The 19,428-nt window shown below is 41.9% G+C and overlaps 1 protein-coding gene across 1 annotated transcript in view; it reads right to left on the minus strand.

Moving 5' to 3' along the window:
- Nucleotides 1-5,132: 5,132 nt before the first annotated feature.
- Nucleotides 5,133-19,428, minus strand: part of PGPEP1 (pyroglutamyl-peptidase I) — a 29,253-nt gene continuing 14,957 nt past the window's right edge. Inside the window, exons 3-5 of the mRNA XM_051972339.1 lie at nt 8,457-8,573; nt 6,482-6,714; nt 5,133-5,442 (exon numbers count right to left, since the gene is read on the minus strand). Of these exons, the coding sequence (XP_051828299.1) occupies nt 5,250-5,442; nt 6,482-6,714; nt 8,457-8,573 (543 nt within the window). The 3' untranslated portion in view covers nt 5,133-5,249. The remainder of the gene's footprint in view (nt 5,443-6,481; nt 6,715-8,456; nt 8,574-19,428) is intronic.

Consider the following 19,428-nt stretch of genomic DNA (forward strand, 5'->3'; position numbering starts at 1 on the left):
GTGTCTCCTGGTTATCCCCAGGGGACACGGGGGTTACTTCAGAAAAGTTGTGGCGGGTGCTGAGGCAGAGAGCAGGGGCTCAGAGGAGGAAGGAAGAGGGGCCCAGGAGGGGCGGGCTCTAGAGCCAGCTGGCTAGGCCCCAGATTGCTGCTCCCTAGAGAGACACCTACAGTGACTCCCTTTGTGAGCAATTATTTCAGAGCCACGAGAAAGGGGACTTTCACCTCTCACTTGACTTTAGGATCCAAATACTTGTGAAGTCACTTCATCCTCATCCAGGGCAGAGGGACTTGGAGGCAAATTCCCCAACAGCAGAGGCATTTCTATTTCTCCTCTCCCTCACCCCCTCAGCTTCCCCAGGTAATTTGGGCCCATTAAATAACTCGCCACCTCAAAAAAAAAATCCCCATTTCATTTCAAAACACTGGAATCTGGCCTGAGTGACAAGATGTAATACAGGGGCTACAGACAATAGAAGCAGAAAATAATTCAGATTATAAGGCTCAGGGTCCTGAGGAGGCACTTCATGAGTGATAATTGGCCAGTATTGGGAGCCATTGTGTTTCCTTTGGGTCCCCCCTAAGGAACTCCTGAGATTTGTGTATCTGCAGGGTTAGGCCTGGACTTAACCCTGCCAGCCAGAGAGAACCTGGACTCCTGAAGAATTTCCTAGAAGAGGCTGCCAGGCAGTGCAGGGATCAGCCCCCTGGAGAGCTCCTACTCTGGTCCCTTCCCCCTCATGGTTTATACTTGCCCCAACTGTAGTTCACTCATTTCAGAGAATTACCGGGTGCTGGGAGGGAGAGGGTGACAGTACAAAAGGAAGGCTTTGGGAGGACCAGCAGTTCTACACAGGGGATATCAAAAGGAACAAAAAGTCACCTTTTCATTGGGTTTAGAAGGACCACACTCAGCAGGGTATGGTTTGGCCTTAAGAAGAGTAGAATTGTTTTTTTTAACAAAATCTTCATATTTTGACTCTACCTTTAGGGATTCTCTTTGTTTTCTGGGCCAGGAGCCAGAACTGGGTTCTAGGACCTGCTCTGCAAATAACTTATTGTGAGATCTTGGGCAAATGAATTCCTTGGGCCTGTTTCCTCAACTGTCAAAAATGAGAAGGTTGTGTTATAGGACCCCTGAGATCCCCTTCTAAATCTGACATGTGAGGATTCTCCAAACCTTCTGGCTCCTTTCCAGTTTCAGCACTTTTCCTCCTTCCAACCCATCTGGATCTTGCCCTCTCCTCCCTCACCATCTCATACAGGACTGCTCCTTTCTGCCCTTCTATGGACCCTCTGAGGCTCTGAGTTAATGATTCCCAGACTACACCTGCCAGACATCTTCCTGGAACTGCTAATGTTTCACAACCAGATTTATTTGTTTTGAAGAATGTGCCATATGGCATCTTTTGGAGGGGGAGCAGGGAGGGAGGCGCAGAGATTGTATTCCATAAAGGTCTGAGATGAAATCAAAGAAGCAGGTGTCAAACCTCCATAAATGGTAGAAATCACAACATTGGAAGAGAAGGCCAAAGGATGGAAGCTCAGGTTTCTTAAAGGGGACAGCTGTGCCGTGGGCTGGGAGAGTCAGAACTGGACGTCGGGAGGTCCATCTTCCAGATTGTTACTGAGGCCCAGAACGGGCAAGGGGACTGCTGGTGGTAGAGTCAGGATTGGAATCCAGATGTCCCAGCAGTCCAGGGCTCTCTCACCATGTGCCTTTCATTGGGAAGACATTAAAGGTCCCCATCAGCTCAAAAGTGCCATTTGAGGGCCAATCCATGGGATTCTAGGACCCACTGCCACAGAGATACTAAAAGAACCATGATGTAGCTCTCGATGCCCAAAGTCTGGCAGCAAGACACACATTCTTAATTGAAGCAAAAACTCATGGATTCTCTTCCAAGAATCCAACTCTTCCTTCTTTGATCAGACCCCTGCTCTGTTTGACTCTGTCTTTCCGTGCTGGGACACCTGTCTGCTCCATGGAATTCCCCCGTGAGCCTCTTGGAGAGCTCCACAAATCCCACGGACTTCAGCTAACCCAAACCTCACTCCCCAGGTCAGCCGTGTCCAAAAGAGTCCAGAGGACTGGGAATCTGAAATCAAGGCAAGAGACAAAAGTGCCTTGCAAGGAATACCGGGTTGTAGTTCCCAAAATAGAGAGAGATGAGGAGATAGATGAATGGATTTAACCAAAGGAGAAAATGAAAAAGTTGGCAGTGATGAATGAAATGTTTAATTTAAATCAGATTAAATAAAATGAGTTGGATACCACAATTACTGTGATCACTATACAAAATTCACTAAGGACAAGATGTGAGACCCTTCTCTACAGATGGGACTCAGCTACTTACTCATCTGCAAAATCAACAATTATAGAATAAGTTATATTTCTAGTAAATAAAATCACACAATGCTTTAAACATGGATTGGAAGTCAAAACCAAAAAGTAAAAACGAAAACAAACCCCCCCAAATGAGCACGACCTTGGAGAGAGGAAAAGCTTTCTACCCAGAGACAGGTGACTGACACAAATATGTTTGGACCAAGTGCCCCCACCCAAAGCTCCTGCTTCCAGCCCCAGCCTAACTCATCCTCCTCTCCAGTTAGTTTCTAAGTTTATCTGCAGGAGACATTCCAGAGTATTTATATTGGGAGGCTGATGAGCCATAAACTTCACAGACATCCTGTTTTCAAAAAACTTAAATAAGAGGGTTTCCAATAGGAAATTGTCCATGTGTACACAAACACACACACACACACACACACACACACACACACACACCATACACACACACAAACTGTCCTCCAAGACTGGGGGAATATAGAATCATACCAAGTTTAACAGACCAAGAACTCAGACCTTGCTCAGAGAGGACTTGGGACTTCAGGAGAGAGTCGAGTGGGAAGAGGTCCACTTCCTGCGGGAGTAATGATGAATCAGCTGCAACAGGTTCTGCAAGACAGCTGAATATTGCTGACTCATATGGGAATGCTGGGCAGTGCAAAGCCTGGGAACTTTAATCTGTGGGTCACTGAGGACCCTTTGCAAGACTTCTTACTCAGCTCAGCCACAAACCTCCCATTCATTCCCTTTGCTGTTCCCTGGTCAGAGGAAGCCAAGCATTTTTGAAAGGAATTCAAAATAGATCCCCATCTTCGGTATATGCACGTTTTCCAAAGATTCAGTAGCTCTGGAAGTAATAACTAAACATTTCTATAAGAATGCTTTAAATTTTGCAAAGCACTTCACATACATGATCTCTTAGAAGCCTCACAACAACCCTGTGAGGTAGGTACTATAGGTATTATCCCCATTTGATAGAGGAGACTGTGGCCCCTGGGCAGGATTTGAACCAGGCCTCTTTAAGTGCAAATCCAGCACTCGATATGCTACCATATTGTCTCCAAAGGAAGAGAAAAGAGTAGAAATTGCTCATGGTTTGAAAAGAAAACACCTTGCCATTTTCCTTCATTAGAAAAATGAATTTCAAAAAAAAAAAAAAGAAAGAAAAATGAATTTAATAAAAAAAAATTAATGCTGAGAAATGCTGATAGGATGGCTCTTACTGAGTCCTGTTCCTGCAGCTCTCATGTGTACATGGTAAATTCATATTTATTTTAAAAATAAAAAGGTTTAGAAAAGAAATAGTGGGTTTCTTGAGCAGAGTTTGAGAAGATGCTTATACTACTTATTGGCAATTTAACTGTCTTCAGGACAGCTCAGCAATGCCTGGTCTCATTTTTGCTCCAAGGAACATTGCCCCCCCATTACACAACACAATTTCTGGCCACTTTTTCTGGGCTGAGGGCTTGACCTGCTGCTAACTTTTTCAGCTTTGGCTGGAAGGTCCAATGCCTGGCTCCCTCCTGGTCCTTCCTGTCTGAGGCCCACAATGCTCTCATTGCCAAGTTCTGACATGAAGGACTGAAGACCAAAGCTGTCTTGGAGGGTCTTTCCCTTGTCTGATGGCACTCCCCTCTCCAAGCCCCACTCTTCTGGGTTAAATCTAAGAAGGAGGGAGAAGGCTGTACAGTTTTAGTACTGCCTGGAAATCCCCTTTGGAAATGATTATTTAATGAACTCATCACCAGTTCTTAAAATAAAGTCCATATGAGGGAGCTCTCCCTCCCTCACTACAGAGAAGGATAATACAGAAAAGATAATACAAAATAATGAATTACTCTCAACATTAGCTGGGATGCGTTTGTCTCTTACTACCAGGAGGGCAGACAAACAATCCCAAATGGCAGACAGTGGCTGCTGCAATGTTTTTTCAGCTCAATGAAAATGTTGTGTTGTATTTTTTTAAAAAAACCAAAAATACCCTCAAAGCAAAACATCCCACTCACACATACAAAAATCAAATAATCTTTTTCTCCCAGGCAACACAAAGCCTCTGCTCTGAACATGGGTGGGAGAATTGGCAAGGAGGGTGTGCAGCTGGGAATGGGACACCTCCCTCTACACTCCAGACAGCAAGAGAAAGGGATCTCAGCCGGGCTTCCTGAGATACCGGAACAATGGTGAGTCTCCTAGATCCACATTCTGGGCTGAACCTTTGGTGCTGAGGGAAAGAAACTGAAACCCAAATTGAAACAAAACAAACAAAAAAACTGTGCCTTATCATGTTTGACTTTTAGCCAAAAAAAAAAAAAATATATATATATATATATATATAACTTAATCTGTGTCCCAACTAATCTTAAAATGGAAACTGTCCCACCCCAGCCCTTGCAGGTTTGTCTGGTTTTTGTTACTTCATACAAAGGCCTGGCAAAATCCCTTGCCCAGCCTTGTAGGCGAAGGACCAAGGAGGCACAGTGGGGAGGGGGAAGGTCATCATCCAGTTTCCCCCTAACCAAACATTCCGGTTCCAGATGTCAGGCCTGAACATCTGGACCCCAGCATGTAGTCGAGTCTGTTGCTATCACTTGACTAATGGATAGACTCTGAAGAAAGTTTGGCCACTTTAGGAAACAAAGTAAATGGTTGCAGCTGGTTTTCAAAAAAGAGAATGAAAGGAAAGGAGGTGGAGAAAGAGAAACCTTGACTCCTTTCCTTGAATCAACATCCCCGGCGCAAGGGAAGGGGAGGGAGATGCATCAGAGAAATGGAGCAAAGCCAAGTTTGTGTGCTTGCGTCTTTAGTTCCCGTGCTAGGCAGCAGGGCTGGAGGGCGTACCTAGAGTCCAGAGCAGGAGGGGCCCGTTCCCACGTGACTGTGACAATCCGCCGACGCCCTGCTCAGGGCTGGGGGCTGTAGTCGATCTGGTCTTCAGACTGCTCCAGCATGTCCAGCATCTCTTCGATGATGGCTTGCAGGGCTCGGCCCAACTGGTCTGCGTTATAAGGTTTTCCTAGTGGAGGGACGTGCACAAACGCAGATCGGCCGTGGCTCTGGTACAAGGAGGTGTAGTAAGTAAAGTCGCAGAGATACCTAAGGTTTGGGGAGAGGGACCAGAAGTTAGTTACAGTGACCCGCGTCAAGCTTGACCCTTCAGGATGGAGGAGCCGTCATGGCCGGTCTCAGTGGGCGAGAAGGAGGATTTCCTCACCGGGCTGGGATCGAGATGGTGCCGAGGGACTAGTCATGAGACACTTTAACACGTCCATGGACACCATCGATTGTGGGCCCCAGGATTACACTCAGGCCTCAGATGGAGATGACTTACCCTGGCCTACACACCTGTAGACTCAAGACTTGGTTTGCTATTGGAGAAAGCCTGAAGAAGAGAAGCCTTTGAAATGAGCTCTATTTCCAGGCTTTTAGATAGGAAGGGAAGGGAAGGAAATAGTGCCCGCCCTGTGCCAGGTTCTGTGCTAAGCACTCTATAAATATGATCTCATTTGATCCTTATGACAAAACCGGGAGGCAGGGGCTCTTATCTCCATCTCACAGATGAGGCGACCAGCCTCACAGAGGCTTGCCCCGCGTCACAGAGCTAAGGAGTGTCTGAGGCTGGATTTGAATTCAGATCCCCTGACTCCAGGCTCATTGCTCTGTGCACTGTGCCACTGGTTACAGTGGGAAAAAGAGAAATGGCCCCAGAAGGCCAACGTGGAAGTAATGAGTCACAGGGAACCGAGTTTTGGTTCCTCATCCAGAAGTTCCCAAACAATCATAGCTGTCTTACAGTGAAATGGGCTTCTTCAACAGGTAACAAATTCCCTGTGACTAGAGATCTTGACCACTTTATTAAGAATGTGGATAAGAGGCAGGGTTGGCTGAATAGTTCTTGGGGCCTTTCTAAATCTAAGAGTCTGTGATTCTACCAAAAATGGCTGCTCTAAAGGAGAAATTCAGCCCCAGGCCACGAGATAACCCCCAACTGCCCAGAATAAAAAAATCATAAAATTGGAGGACTGAGAATTCAAAGTCACCTAGAAATCCCTTCATCCTACAGAAGAGGAAAGTGAGAGGAAAACCCAGGAAGCACATCCCATGAGCTCTGAGCCTTGCAGGGGACCTGTCCTACCTGCCAGCATCCTGGGAGATGGTCACTGTGACATCCAGACCCAGGGTGGTCACTCGCTTGCAGACGGCATCCATGTCAATGATGGAGTCAATGCATTCTGGCCCATTTTCTACGCAGCAGTGGGAGCCAGGACAGAAAAGGCAGTTGTCCAGCCCTTTGTATCCGTTGTTGTGGCCACATTTTTCCAAGGTCACTGTTGTTGCCATGCCAGACACCCCTACATGGACTACCAGCTGCAAAGGAATGATGTGCTTAACAGTGGTGGGAACTAGATATCATTAGAGGCATTTACTATTCTTTGTTTCAGTCTGAACTTGAGGAAATGATGTCAGTAGCAGAGCTGGGGCAACTGTGAAATATTTGTGAGACCCAGCACACAGCTATCTGGCCTTGCCTTGCTAAGTGAAAGACACTATAAGATGTATCATGGGTTTTTTGGAAGACCAGGCAGGGTCTTTCACATAGGATAATATGGCAATATTATAATGTTATTATATATTATTATGTTATATATTTCACATATGATGGCCTAGCAGAGAGAGTCATGGAAAAGAGGGCAAAAAGTCAAACTACACCACCTTCTGGGATTTGAGCTGAGATAGCTTAAGATTTCAGGACTCCATAACATAGCTCTGTCCTTTCTAAATTGTCTGTTAAATACTAACAAAAATTCTAGTCTTTGCCTATAGTACTGGTAGAATCACAAATGGAGACCATCTTTTTAGAGAATAATTTGGCACTATGCAAGAGTTATAAAAATACCCATGCTCTTTGGTCTATTATTGAAACTAAACTATAAGAACAATATCCAAAACAAAAAGCACCAACTGTTCAACAATACACATTATTGATGGTTGAGAATGCACCAGAAACAAATTTAATGTCCACCTGAGAAAGTGATTAACAAAAAACCTATGATATATTAAAGTAACATGGTATCATGAGACAATGAAGAATAAGAGACGTGAAGAAAATAAAGAAATATGAGAAGACCTAAAATAGCAGATGAAGGAAGTAGAACCAATGACACGTGGGCTACACCTGTGTGTGAAGAAGCAGACAAGAACAGAGTGAGCAGCCCAGACAAAGGACAGAGTTCTGCCCAAGAAACACCTGACTCTGATAGAGCTCAGCTGTTAGGCAGAGTTGGGGAGGCCCTCCTCAAGAGTCTGACCTCCTGCTGACAGCCCACCTGTTGCTGTTGGGGCCGATTACGGATTCACATTCAGAATGCTCAATAACTGCGAGCACTGGAAGGAGACATCATTCATGGTTCCAGTATAAATCTCAGCAGACATATTTTACCATTACTTGTGGAAGGAATGGTCTAACCTGATAGAGTTTACAATAATACTTCAAAGATTCATCACTTCCTCAGTGTGGGAACCTTCGTCATCAATGTCAGACTGCAAGGGTGAATGGTCTGTGGGAACAGCCATGACTGAAAAAATCCACCACCTACCTTACCTAGATAAGCCTTCCCCAGTTAAGGTCCTTGGACAGACATGCACTACTGCTTTACACGCAAAGCTCCAGCTTGGTAGGATCTGCTAAAGCTTATGTTCCCCTGGCATATAGCCTTGGAAAACTCTTAAATGGAGGAACCCATGCCAGCTGCCAGGATTATTAAATCTGGAGATCTCAGGCCTTGCGTGGGGGGCATAAGTATCTTTTGGGACATCTTCCTGCATTTCCCAAGTCCCACCACACAAACAATTCCAGCAGTCTTAAGCATAAGATGGGAACGTGCTGGTAAAGCACATGGTTGTGAGTGCAAGAGAAGGCTCAATGTGGCATGGAGAGACAGGATGTGCCCAATGGCATGGAGAACACTTTCCCAGCAGTGACAGTGCAAAATCTGGCTTCTGGGGAGGGGCTGTTGTGTGCACAGGGCTGAGTTACAATTTGGGGAAGCCTCTGTCTATCATGGGGGGAAGGGTGGATGTGGGGAGAAGGGACTGGCTTCCTCACTCACTTGAGGACTGTGCTTTTCCCACAGGGCAGGTATGAGCCTCTGGACTGTTTGGTATTCCACAGGAATTTCATACACGTGAAGGTCCACACTATCTCCCAGTCCCAGCTTCTCCAGCTCCTGAAAAAGAATGGAGACAGTTAAAAGCTAGGCTCACCATTTCCATAAAGAAGAAAGCTTTGACCATGGGAGGGAAAAGATACTTATCAGTTATGTTCCAGAGGCTACAGGAATGGTCCCCTATTCTCAAAGCTTTCAGAAAGGCACTGGCAGCATTGGACAAAGAGAACCAACACTGGCCTTGGGTTGGTCTAGACCCTGATCCCTTCCCTGAATGCTGGGATTTGCCAGGGCTAAGCAATCTTCTTGGGCAACGTGAAGCCCTAATGAGGAGGGTGAACCCTGAAACTATGTCTCCTTTCATCTGTAGAAGAAGGGTGATTGGGGTTTCAGGCTGTCCCCTGGGAAAAGCAGACCTCTCCCAGACAACACCCAGTTATCTGACCAGAGATGTGGTCACAGTCTCTATTGAGTTGAAGATCAGTCTGGGACCACTCCCAGTAGCTCCAACTCCAAGATAAGTCATCTGTTTTCCACTGCAGATAGTCCACAGATAGTCTCTGCTCTCAAGAAACTCACATTCTGGATGCCCATCAATTGGAGAATGGTTGAGTAAATTGTGGTATATGAACGTTATGGAATATTATTGTTCTGTAAGGAATGACCAGCAGGATGAATACAGAGAGGATTGGCGAGACTTACATGAACTGATGCCAAGTGAGATGAGCAGAACCAGGAGATCATTATATACCTCAACAACGATACTGTTTGAGGATGTATTCTGATGGAAGTGGATCTCTTCGATAAAGAGAGCCTTAATTGATCAAAGATGGACAGAAGCAGCTACACCCAGAGAAAGAACACTGGGAAATGAATATAAACTGCTTGCATTTTTGTTTTTCTTCCCAGGTTATTTATACCTTTTGAATCCAATTTTCCCTGTGCAACAAGAGAACTGTTTGGTTCTGTACAGTATATCCTATACTATAACCTATTCAACATGTAAAGGACTGCTTGCCATCTGGGGGAGGAGGTGGAGGGAGGGAGAGGAAAAATCGGAACAGAAATGAATGCAAGAGATAATTCTGTAAAAAATTACCCTGGCATGGGTTCTAGCAATAAAAAGTTATTTAAAAAAAAAAAAAAGAAACTCACATTCTAACGGGGATCACAACACAGAGAGGAGTTTGTAGATTGCAGTTTGGTTATAGATGTCCCACAGTCCTTAGGTACAGCAGCAAAGCAGATGCTAATATTGCCTCTCCTTTAATGTTATCCGTGAAGTCTTTCTTGAACTCCCTGGTGATTGTTAGCACTCTTCCCACATCTCCCAAAAGAAAGCAGCTCTCCTCATCCCTGTACATGGTTTATCTCCCTGATGGAATATAAACTCGTTGAGGGTAGCAACTATTTCTTTCTTTCCTTTTCCTTTCTTTTTTTGGACTTTTAAAAATCTCCATCATGCCATGCTAATAAAGATTTTGGGTTTTTTTTTTTGGCTAATAATATTTTAAAAATAATTTAAAATACATATAAATATATTTATATAGTATATTCTTATATTGCTGAAAAATTTCTCTGTATCTTTTTATTCCCTCCTCCCAGAAAGCCTTCTATTATAAGAAATATATTTTTTTTCCAAAAGAGGAAAAACCCCAGTAAAACCAATCAGGAGAAGGAAAGAATGTGCTTTCCTCAGTGATGTTCCACATTTTCAGACCCTCACCTCTACAGAATAGCAGGAAGAAGTGTCTTCTGGTTTTTGAAGCCAATCTTGCTCTTTGCAGTTTTGCAACATTGAATTTTGATTGTTTTTTGTTTGTTCTTTCTTTTTTGTTTTTACAGCTGTTTTGCATATATTGTTTTTGCAGCTCTGTTCACTTCACTATATTGGTTCCTTTAAGTTTGGAGTTCTTTTTCATCACATTTGTAATTTTTAATGGCATAGTAAGAATCCATCATGTTCTCATATCATAAGTTTTGTCATCCTCCAATCAATGGCATTTACTTTGTTTTCAGTTCTTTGCTGCTACAAAAATATCTAAATTTCTTGGTGTAGAGATGGGGGCTTTCTTTTTTGTCAGTGAACCCCTTCTTGATATACTGAGCAGAGAATGATTACTGAATTAATCTAAATCAGACCTGTGCAATCCCTTAAGATCTTTCCCAATGTGGTTCCAGCTTACTTCCCCATTAATACTAGGTGGTTGGGCCAAAATGGGCTAATCTTTCTCTTGGATTTGGCCTACCAACTGAGCTGAACCCTGAAAAAAATCTAGGATTCCAAGAAGTCAGAGGTAAAAAGAGAGATTTCTTGTCATAGGAAAAAGGCCCAGAGCCGAAAGATGGCCTGGTGGATACTGAGTTTTTGTCTGGTTTTGCTGACGTTGTAACTTCCCATATCTGAAATAGATGGCTCACCCTGTCCCCAAGAGCCTAAATCTCTGCTGAAGTTCCTTTTTTCCAAGCCCAACTTAGATGTCACCTCTTCAGGGAAGCCTTCTCTAAATCATCCAGGTGAAAGAAATATCTTCCTTCCCACCCTCTTCAAATTTCTCACAGCATTTGGCCTATATCTCTCCTCTGTACAATCTCACACTTTTTTTTTTTTAAATGAAAATGACATAAAAAGAAAATCTTAAGAACTCATGGAGTCTGAATGCAGATCAAAGCATACTATTTTTTAATTTATTATTTTTGTCTATATTTTCTTTTACAATACAAATAATATATAAATGTGCATAAATGTTCTGCACATGTCATCTTATATCAACTTGCTTGCTGTCAGAAGGAGGGAAAAGAGAAGAGAGGAAGAGAATATGGAACTCAACATTTTTAAAATTAATTTCAAAAATTGTTTTTTTACATATAATTGGAAAAAACAAAATATTGGGAAAATCCCATCTTATTCTCTTGTGTTGTAGTTATTTGTCCACATTTCCTTTCCATGAAAGAAGCAACTGCATAAGAGAAGGGATTGCATTATATTAATTTCTATACTCTTATGGTAATAACACAATTGTTTGCACATAGTAGGTAGTTAACATGTTCATTGCACTGAACCAACAAAAGAGTGAGCTGTCTTAGAGAGAGTTAATTTTTCTTCACTGCAGTTCTGTAATCACTTGGCAAAGATATTTTGTTGGGATTTCTGTTCCAGCATGGTTGGTTGGACTTCATGATCTTTAAGGTACTTTCCAATTCTAAAAAGCTCTGGTTTTAAGTAATCAGATTAAGGCTTTTTGATATTTTTAAAATATGCTACTATTTTCTATCAAGAAGAAAAGTGAACCCCCAAGAGTATTTACCTTCCTGTAGTATAAAACCTCATTCACTGAAAATCATATGTGGATTGGACTTATTTCATTAGAATCAGTCAGAATCAAAGCGTGAATGAGTTTTCCACATGTGAATGTTCTCTGAGAAGTCAGTTTGAACTGGGAGTGAGAGCTCCATGCCAGCCGTGAGAGGAAGAGGGAGAAGGGGTGGGGGGTGGGCAGGCAAGAGAATTGTAAATAATCTCTAAATTTTTTCAAGATACATTTTGGGTTCAGAAAGCATGAGTTGAATACTTCAAAGTATTCCAGACAAAGAAGCCAAGGGGTGCCTTAACTAAAGCTAGGGGTAAACAGCCAGGAAAGAGCCCACTTGGGGAAAAGTCAGAGAGCAGAAGCCCACACTTCTCAGTTTTGCAGTTAGGGTCTTCCATAATCTGCTCATAAATCAATTTTCCAGCCTTATATTGCACTAACTCAGAAACCCAACTTAAATTCTGTGTTCTTTAGAGGCTTCTCCTAATTTACCCCAGCCAGAAAAAAAAAAAAAAAAAAAAAAAGATCTCTTCTATCCCTCTCTGAATGGGCCATCAGGTTTCTTGTGCCTTCAGAGGTCCTCATCACATTTATAATTATGGGTGCATATGCTATCCTCCTCAAAGGTTGGGGTTTTATATTAGCTATTTTCGTCTCTCCTCAGAGCTTAGCAGCATATCTTGGATGTGGCAGATGGTCAATAAATATTTGTTGAATGAATGAATGAATGGACAGAGTCCAAGAGAATGCCTAAGTGGCTTCTAAGACCAAGGTATGTGGCTTATCCGCTTGACAGAAAGGGTAACCAAGGGAATGAAAGAAAGAGAAACCTGCTTCAAATGGAGACATGAGGAAGTGCTGAGGAGAGCAACAGAGTTGAGAGGAAAGAATATCAGAGCAGAAGTCAGGTCAGGCTGCAGGCCTACTGCAGATGGGCTGTGTGACTTTACATAAGCTTCCTTATCTGAAAAATGGGTTCCAGAGTTTTAAGATTCTGTGTTCTTATACCTCTGCTCTTCTGAGATTCGATGTTCTCAGGCCCATTCTAGCTCTGTTATTTTTTGCTGAGAAGCTACATAATTCAGTGGGCAGAATGCTAGACTTGGTACTTGGGTCTGACTCTTCTCTGACACAGAATACTGGATCCAATTTTAATCAATATAAATCTCAATTTTTTAACTAGTAAAATAAGAACATTATTATCTAGTACCACTTGGGGGGTTATTGGGTAGCTCAAATGTGAAAATAAATATATAATGATTTTGTGAAGAAAACAAATGATAAAATAAAAAAAAATAATTAAATAATTAAATTAAATTTAATTTAATTTAAAAGGTTGTTTTTTTTTTTTTAAAAGAAAACCATTTTACCAGTATCAAAAATGAAAGGATGAATTCATCACCAATGAAGGGAAAATACAAGCAATTAGGAGCTACATACAATAAAATTTTTAAAAATACACACATATAATAGGAAGTACTTTATTAAGTAGTCATTTTCAGCTCTTAGATTGTTTTAAGATCCCTCCCACTCTGACAGTTGATGATCCTGAACAACTGCAAAAGCAGGATGAACCTGCCCCAAGTTCAACAGAATAATGTGAAACTATATTCCTGTAACTCCCCTAATGTGTTTCCTGTAGTACCCACCTACAATGGAAAAATAGTCTGTGCATGTTTAACAGCTGAGTTCTGGGTTACAGGGCTAGAGGGTGGTGAAGAAATAAAGCAAAAAGAAAAAATATATAATTTCAGGGGAATAGTTTTGATGAGAGAAACTGATTCTCTGGGTGCTAGGAATAGAGTCACCCATGAAATGACAGGAACATCCAGGGGATTTTCTATTTGAGAACTCAAATTTCATCTTAAGAAAAATTATAGCAGGGATTTCTTTTAACATATATTAAATCGATGTTTCTAGAAGTAGGTTTCAGAGCCATCACTCTGGACACGTGGCAGAACAGCGCCCAATACACCAATTTATGCTTACAGAGCACAGCTGCCTCCTTTCACTGATTCTCACACCACCTGAGCGGAGTGGGAGGTACAAGTGCTTTATAGATATAGAAATGGGAGCCGAGAGGACAAGAGACAATAAAAAACCCAATTTTAGTCCAAAGAAACTGCAGAGTTGGTGTGGTCCAATCCCTCTCCCGCCTCTCTAGATGGGGAAACGGAGGTCAGCAGAGATGGAAGGAATGGCCCAAGATCACAGGGCCAGCTAAGCGCCATCATCAGAACTCGGGCCTACAAAGCATTCCGCCAGCCAAGTCCAATAACTCTTTTCATGACTCTACCTTCTTGCCTGACAAAGTTCACTTCAACATGTGGGGCTCCAGGGTCACAGAAGGGAGGAAGGTAACGTTTTGAGACCACGTGGCTGCTGCATGCTCTGTGTGACGCCCTTACATCGCAGGCCACAGGAGGAGAGGAGACAACGAGGACCAACAATGCGGTTCTGTTAGGACTCTAATCTCTGCAGAACAGAACAGAAACTGACTGCCACTTCTGCCCTTCACGTGGTCGTTTAGCAGCAAAACTTAGAAAAATCTTAGCACTCCATCTAAGTCATCTCAATCCTCTGGCCAAAGTTTTCTTATCAGAAAACGAGGCAGGCAAATAACTAATTTCTAAGGGCCGTTCCAACTCTGGGTGTAAGAAAGTTCTTGCCTCTGCACAAGAAACCAACTTGGTCTTATAGACTTAAACTACCCTCTCCTGGACACAGTTTCCCCATCTGTAAAAAGGAGTTTTTCTAGGTGGCCTCCAAACTCCTTTTCAGCTCCATGTAGTTTTACCAAACATAATGCAGGTTGCTCAAGCTGCGAGCCTTGGGCCTTGGCCCAGGCTTGCTAGAAACACTCCCTTTTCTCATCTCTGGATCTCTAATCCCTACCTCCCTTCCAGGCTCCTCAGGCTCAGTCACCATCTGCTCTACAAAGTTTCTCCTGCCACCCCCAACTTCCCCAGCTGTGCCAGCCCTCCACAGCCCCACAGAAAGTACTTTGTGAGTACTTTGTATTCTTTTATCTGTGTACATGTTATACTGTCAAGGGGAACACCAGCTCCTTCAGGAAATGTGTCTTGTCCTCTTAGCCCCAGCCTGGAGTGTGATACCTTGTTCATAGAAGGGACCTAAATGCTGATTGGATTGAGTATCTCCAAAGAAATACAGGAAATCCACTGTTTAGCAAAAATAATAACCAGAAAAAATGGGGAAATAATGGATCTAATGCAGGCTAAATTCAGTGATCAAAAAAGTCAGAAATAGAAGGAATCAGAGACCGACTACATAATACTGGAGATGAGAGGGTCCTTAAATTCATTACTAGTTTATAAACTTCTCAAAGGCCAGAGCTATGCTTAATCATAATCGTGTAGTTCCCCAGGTCACAATGTTCATCTACCAGAAATATTAAAAATAAAGGCTGTACTGGGCCTGTATCCCAAAGAGATCACAAAAAAGGAAAAGGACCCATATGTGGAAAAACACTTGTGTCAGCCCTTTTTGTAGTGGCAAGAAACTGGAAACTAAGTGGATGTCCATCAGTTGGGGAATCGCTGAATAAATTGTGGTATATGAACGTTATGGAATATTATTGTTCTGTAAGAAATGACCAGCAGAATGAATACAGAAAGGCCTGGAGAGACTTACATGAAATGATGTTCATGGAAAAGTGAACGAGTGAAGCAAGAAGAATCAAGAGAACATTGTACAAGGCAACAACAAGATTATGTGATGATCAACTGTGATGGATATAGCCCTTTTCAACGAGATGACTCAGGCCAATTACAATAGATTTGGAATGGAGAGAACCATCTGCATCTAGACAGAAGATGGGAGACTGAATGTGAAGCACAACATAGGATGTTCACTTTTTATTGTTGTTTGCTTGCTTTTTTTCTTTCTCAGTTTTTCCCTTTTTGATCTGCTTTTTAAAATTTTGTACAGCATGACAAATGTGGAAATACATATAGAAGAGCTGCACATGTTTAACCTATGTTGGATTACTTGCTGTCTAGGGGAGGAAGGTAAGGGGAAGGGAGGGAGGAAAATTTGAAACATAATGTTTTGCAAGGGTGAGTGCTAAAAACTAGCTTTGCATGTATTTTGAAAATAAAAACTATAGATCATTATATACCTCAACAACGATACTGTTTGAGGATGTATTCTGATGGAAGTGGATCTCTTCGATAAAGAGAGCCTTAATTAATCAAAGATGGACAGAAGCAGCTACACCCAGAGAAAGAACACTGGGAAATGAAAATAAACTGCTTGCATTTTTGTTTTTCTTCCCGGGTTATTTATACCTTCTGAATTCAATTCTCCCTGTGCAACAAGAAAACTGTCTGGTTCTGCACACGTATATTGTATCTAGTATATACTGCAACCCATTCAACATGTAAAGGACTGCTTGCCATCTGGGGGAAGGGGTGGAGGGAGAGAGGGGAAAAATCGGAACAGAAGTGAATGCAAGGGATAATGCTGTAAAAAATTACCCTGGCATGTGTTCTATCAATAAAAAGTTATTTTTTAAAAAAAGAAAATTAAAAGCTATTATTAAAAATTTAAAAATGCTAATTTGATAGAACAGAACTGGAACAGAACTTAGAACACAGAATGTCAGCACTAAAAGAAATCTTAGACATCATTTAATCCAACTTTCTGATATTATAGATACAAAGACTAAGACCAAAAGGCAGATAACTGTAAACTTTGAAATTAAAAGTTCCTAAAACTTTGTTAAGTGATGCAGAAATTAGTTTTATCGGTTAAGAAAACTCTTAGCTTGGCCAAAAGGATGTTAGAAAAAAAGACAAGAAGAAATCTTCTAACAGCTGGCTAAAAAATACCCAGGGGAAGTTCTGTTTTAGACTACACAAGCCAACAACCTTTTTAAAAAGTCCTTAAGATGTTGAAAGGAAAAAAAAAAGGGCTAATTTCCCTAAATTCTAAATTGGTTTGTTAAAAACTATGCCTTTACATCAATTTAAGGCTATTTAAGACTTGTTCAGGGAATCTCTCCAGTGGATCTAAAAGGAACAATACTTTTCCTAAATTCACATCATCTTAAGAGCCTGTGGGCAATCAGTTTTGTAGTAGAAAATTTGAGGGGGGAGTTAGGTAAGGAAGGAGACTATAGTAAGCCAAATCCTCTCAGTTTACTTGATTACTTTGTCATGGGACTTTGTTAGAAAGGCCTCTTCCATGGAGCTCTGGCTCCTAACTGAGGAATCTGAAGCATCTTGGGATGGCAAGGCAGTTCCTGATGGGTCCCCTCAACAAATGTGGAAGTGAAAGATGATTAGCTCCTGCACATCAAGGAGGACAGATTCTTATTGGGGATCCTCCCTGCTATAAATGGCTCTCTTTGAGCTTCTTCTCTTTCTAGGACTACCAGAGTTTTAACTTCAGGCAGAGAGCTCGAGGGAAGATTTTTCTCCTCCTCTCTCCCTACCATCTGCTTGCAGATGGTATGCAAACAAATGATAATATGATTGCCTGAGGAAGTTTGGTGCTAGCCACTTTTGTTGGCTGCAGTTCTTCCCATCAAGTTGGTGAGACCAATCAGGTTGGTCCAACCAAGCAAATGTGAAGTTTCTGTCTAGTCATCCCACAAATTTTTTTTTTTTTTTATGTTGTGGGAGAATATGAGTATAATGGAATTGTGTGAGTGTGTGTGTATAAAGTGGAATCTTTAACAAGTTTTACATACTTGGCCCACTGTACTTATTATTTTTTTTAAAATAACAGCTTTTTATTTTCAAAATGTTTGCAAAAATAGTTTTTCAACATTCATCCTTGCAAAACCTTGTGTTTCAAATTTTTGCTCCCTCCCTCCCTTGCTTACTAGATGGTAAGTAATCCAATATATGTTAAATGTGTGCAGTTCTTCTATACATATTTCCATATTTATCATGCTACACAAGAAAAATAGGATCTAAAAGGGAAAAAATGAGAAAGAAAAAAAATCAAGCAAAGAACAATAAAAAAGATGAAACTACTATGTTGTGATCCACATTCAGTCTCCATAGTCCTCTTTCTGGATGGGATGCTTCTCTCCATCCCAAATCTATTGGAATTGGCCTGAATCACCTCATTGTTGTAAAAAGCCAAGTCCATCCCAACTGATCATCACACAATCTTGTTATTGCTATGTACAACGTTCTCTTAGTTCTACTCACTTCACTGTTAAGTCTCTCCAGGCCTTTCTGAAATCATCCTGCTGGTCGTTTCTTACAGAACAATAATATTCCATAACATTCATATTCCATAACTTACTCAGCCATTCTCCAATTGATGGGCATCCACTCATTTTCCAGTTTCTGGCCACTACAAAGAGGGCTGCCACAAACATTTTTGCACAAACAGATTCCTTTCCCTTCTTTAAGATCTCTTTGGGATCAGACCCAATAAAGACACTGCTGATCAAAGGGTATCACAGTTTGATAGCTATTCATTCAGGCAGAGTTCCAAATTGCTCTCCAGAATGGCTGAATCTGTTCTCTGTATTTACTATTAGTCTTTGAGTCTTAAGCATTTTCTGGGGTGAAAGAAAGATATCCTATATTCCTGTTGTGTACCAAGCACCTTTGAGAAGGGTCAGCCACATTTTGAGAAGATTCTAGACACATGACCCATCTAAGTCTTGTTTTAGAGAATTCCCTGGAGGCAGAAACATATTTTCTCACAGTTATTTCAGACAAGATGGGACCTTGTAAAACAGACTGACATTTTAAACCTGATTTAAAAGAGGAGAGAATCGGATCATTGCCTGTACATACATTGGAAGGTGTGTCAGGTGAAAGTCTGAGCAGACTTTGCCATTCTTCATGGCTTTGTTCCAGGCAGATCTCTATTGAATAAAGAACTCTCTAATAAGCAGAAGTAATAGTGGAATAAGTCATCTTCGGGTAGGGAAGAAATTCCTCAAAGTCACTCAAAGGGCCAGATGAACATGTGTCAGGAAAGTTATAAGGAGGCCCCAGTTTAGAAAGGATCTGACCAGATAAAAAAGCACTAAGGTCTTTCCCAGTCTAAGGAAGATTCTCCAATTCCAGAGATACACCAACCAGGTAGATCAAGATAAAACACCTAAAAGCCATTTTATCATGAAGAGTGTCTCATGATGATCCAAGTTTTGGGGGTCTCTCCCCAGGGCTGGGACATGATAAAAGTTCAGCTTAAGGTCCTAGGGGACATTTCAGTGTCCACCTCAGTGGAAGCTATCTCAGTCAAATGGGGCCAGATGCTGGAGCAGCTAAAACCTAAGGAACTAGAATGGATTCTTCCTTTAGGACTAGTAAACAGGAGCCATAGCCTGTGATTGGATCTGGCCAGTAGATTAAAGCTCCACCTGGAGGGAGTGGAGTCTGGAATTGTTGACACAGCTGCTGGGGGTAGGCAAAGTCCACTACAGGAAAGGCAAAAAAATCAACATGGAATGACAGTGTTCAGTTTACAAAAGTCATGGGGGCCGTAAGCAGGAAGGAGGCTCCTAGGAGAGACTTATGCTATCTCATGGGGAAAATCTTTTAAGAATCTGAGAGAGAAGGCCGAAAAGAGTGAAGTCCTTGAAAAATACAGGCAGAGGGCCCAAATGA

The sequence above is a fragment of the Antechinus flavipes genome, chromosome 1 (genome assembly GCF_016432865.1).
Source record: "Antechinus flavipes isolate AdamAnt ecotype Samford, QLD, Australia chromosome 1, AdamAnt_v2, whole genome shotgun sequence".
In the NCBI taxonomy this organism is placed as follows: Eukaryota; Metazoa; Chordata; class Mammalia; order Dasyuromorphia; family Dasyuridae; genus Antechinus; species Antechinus flavipes.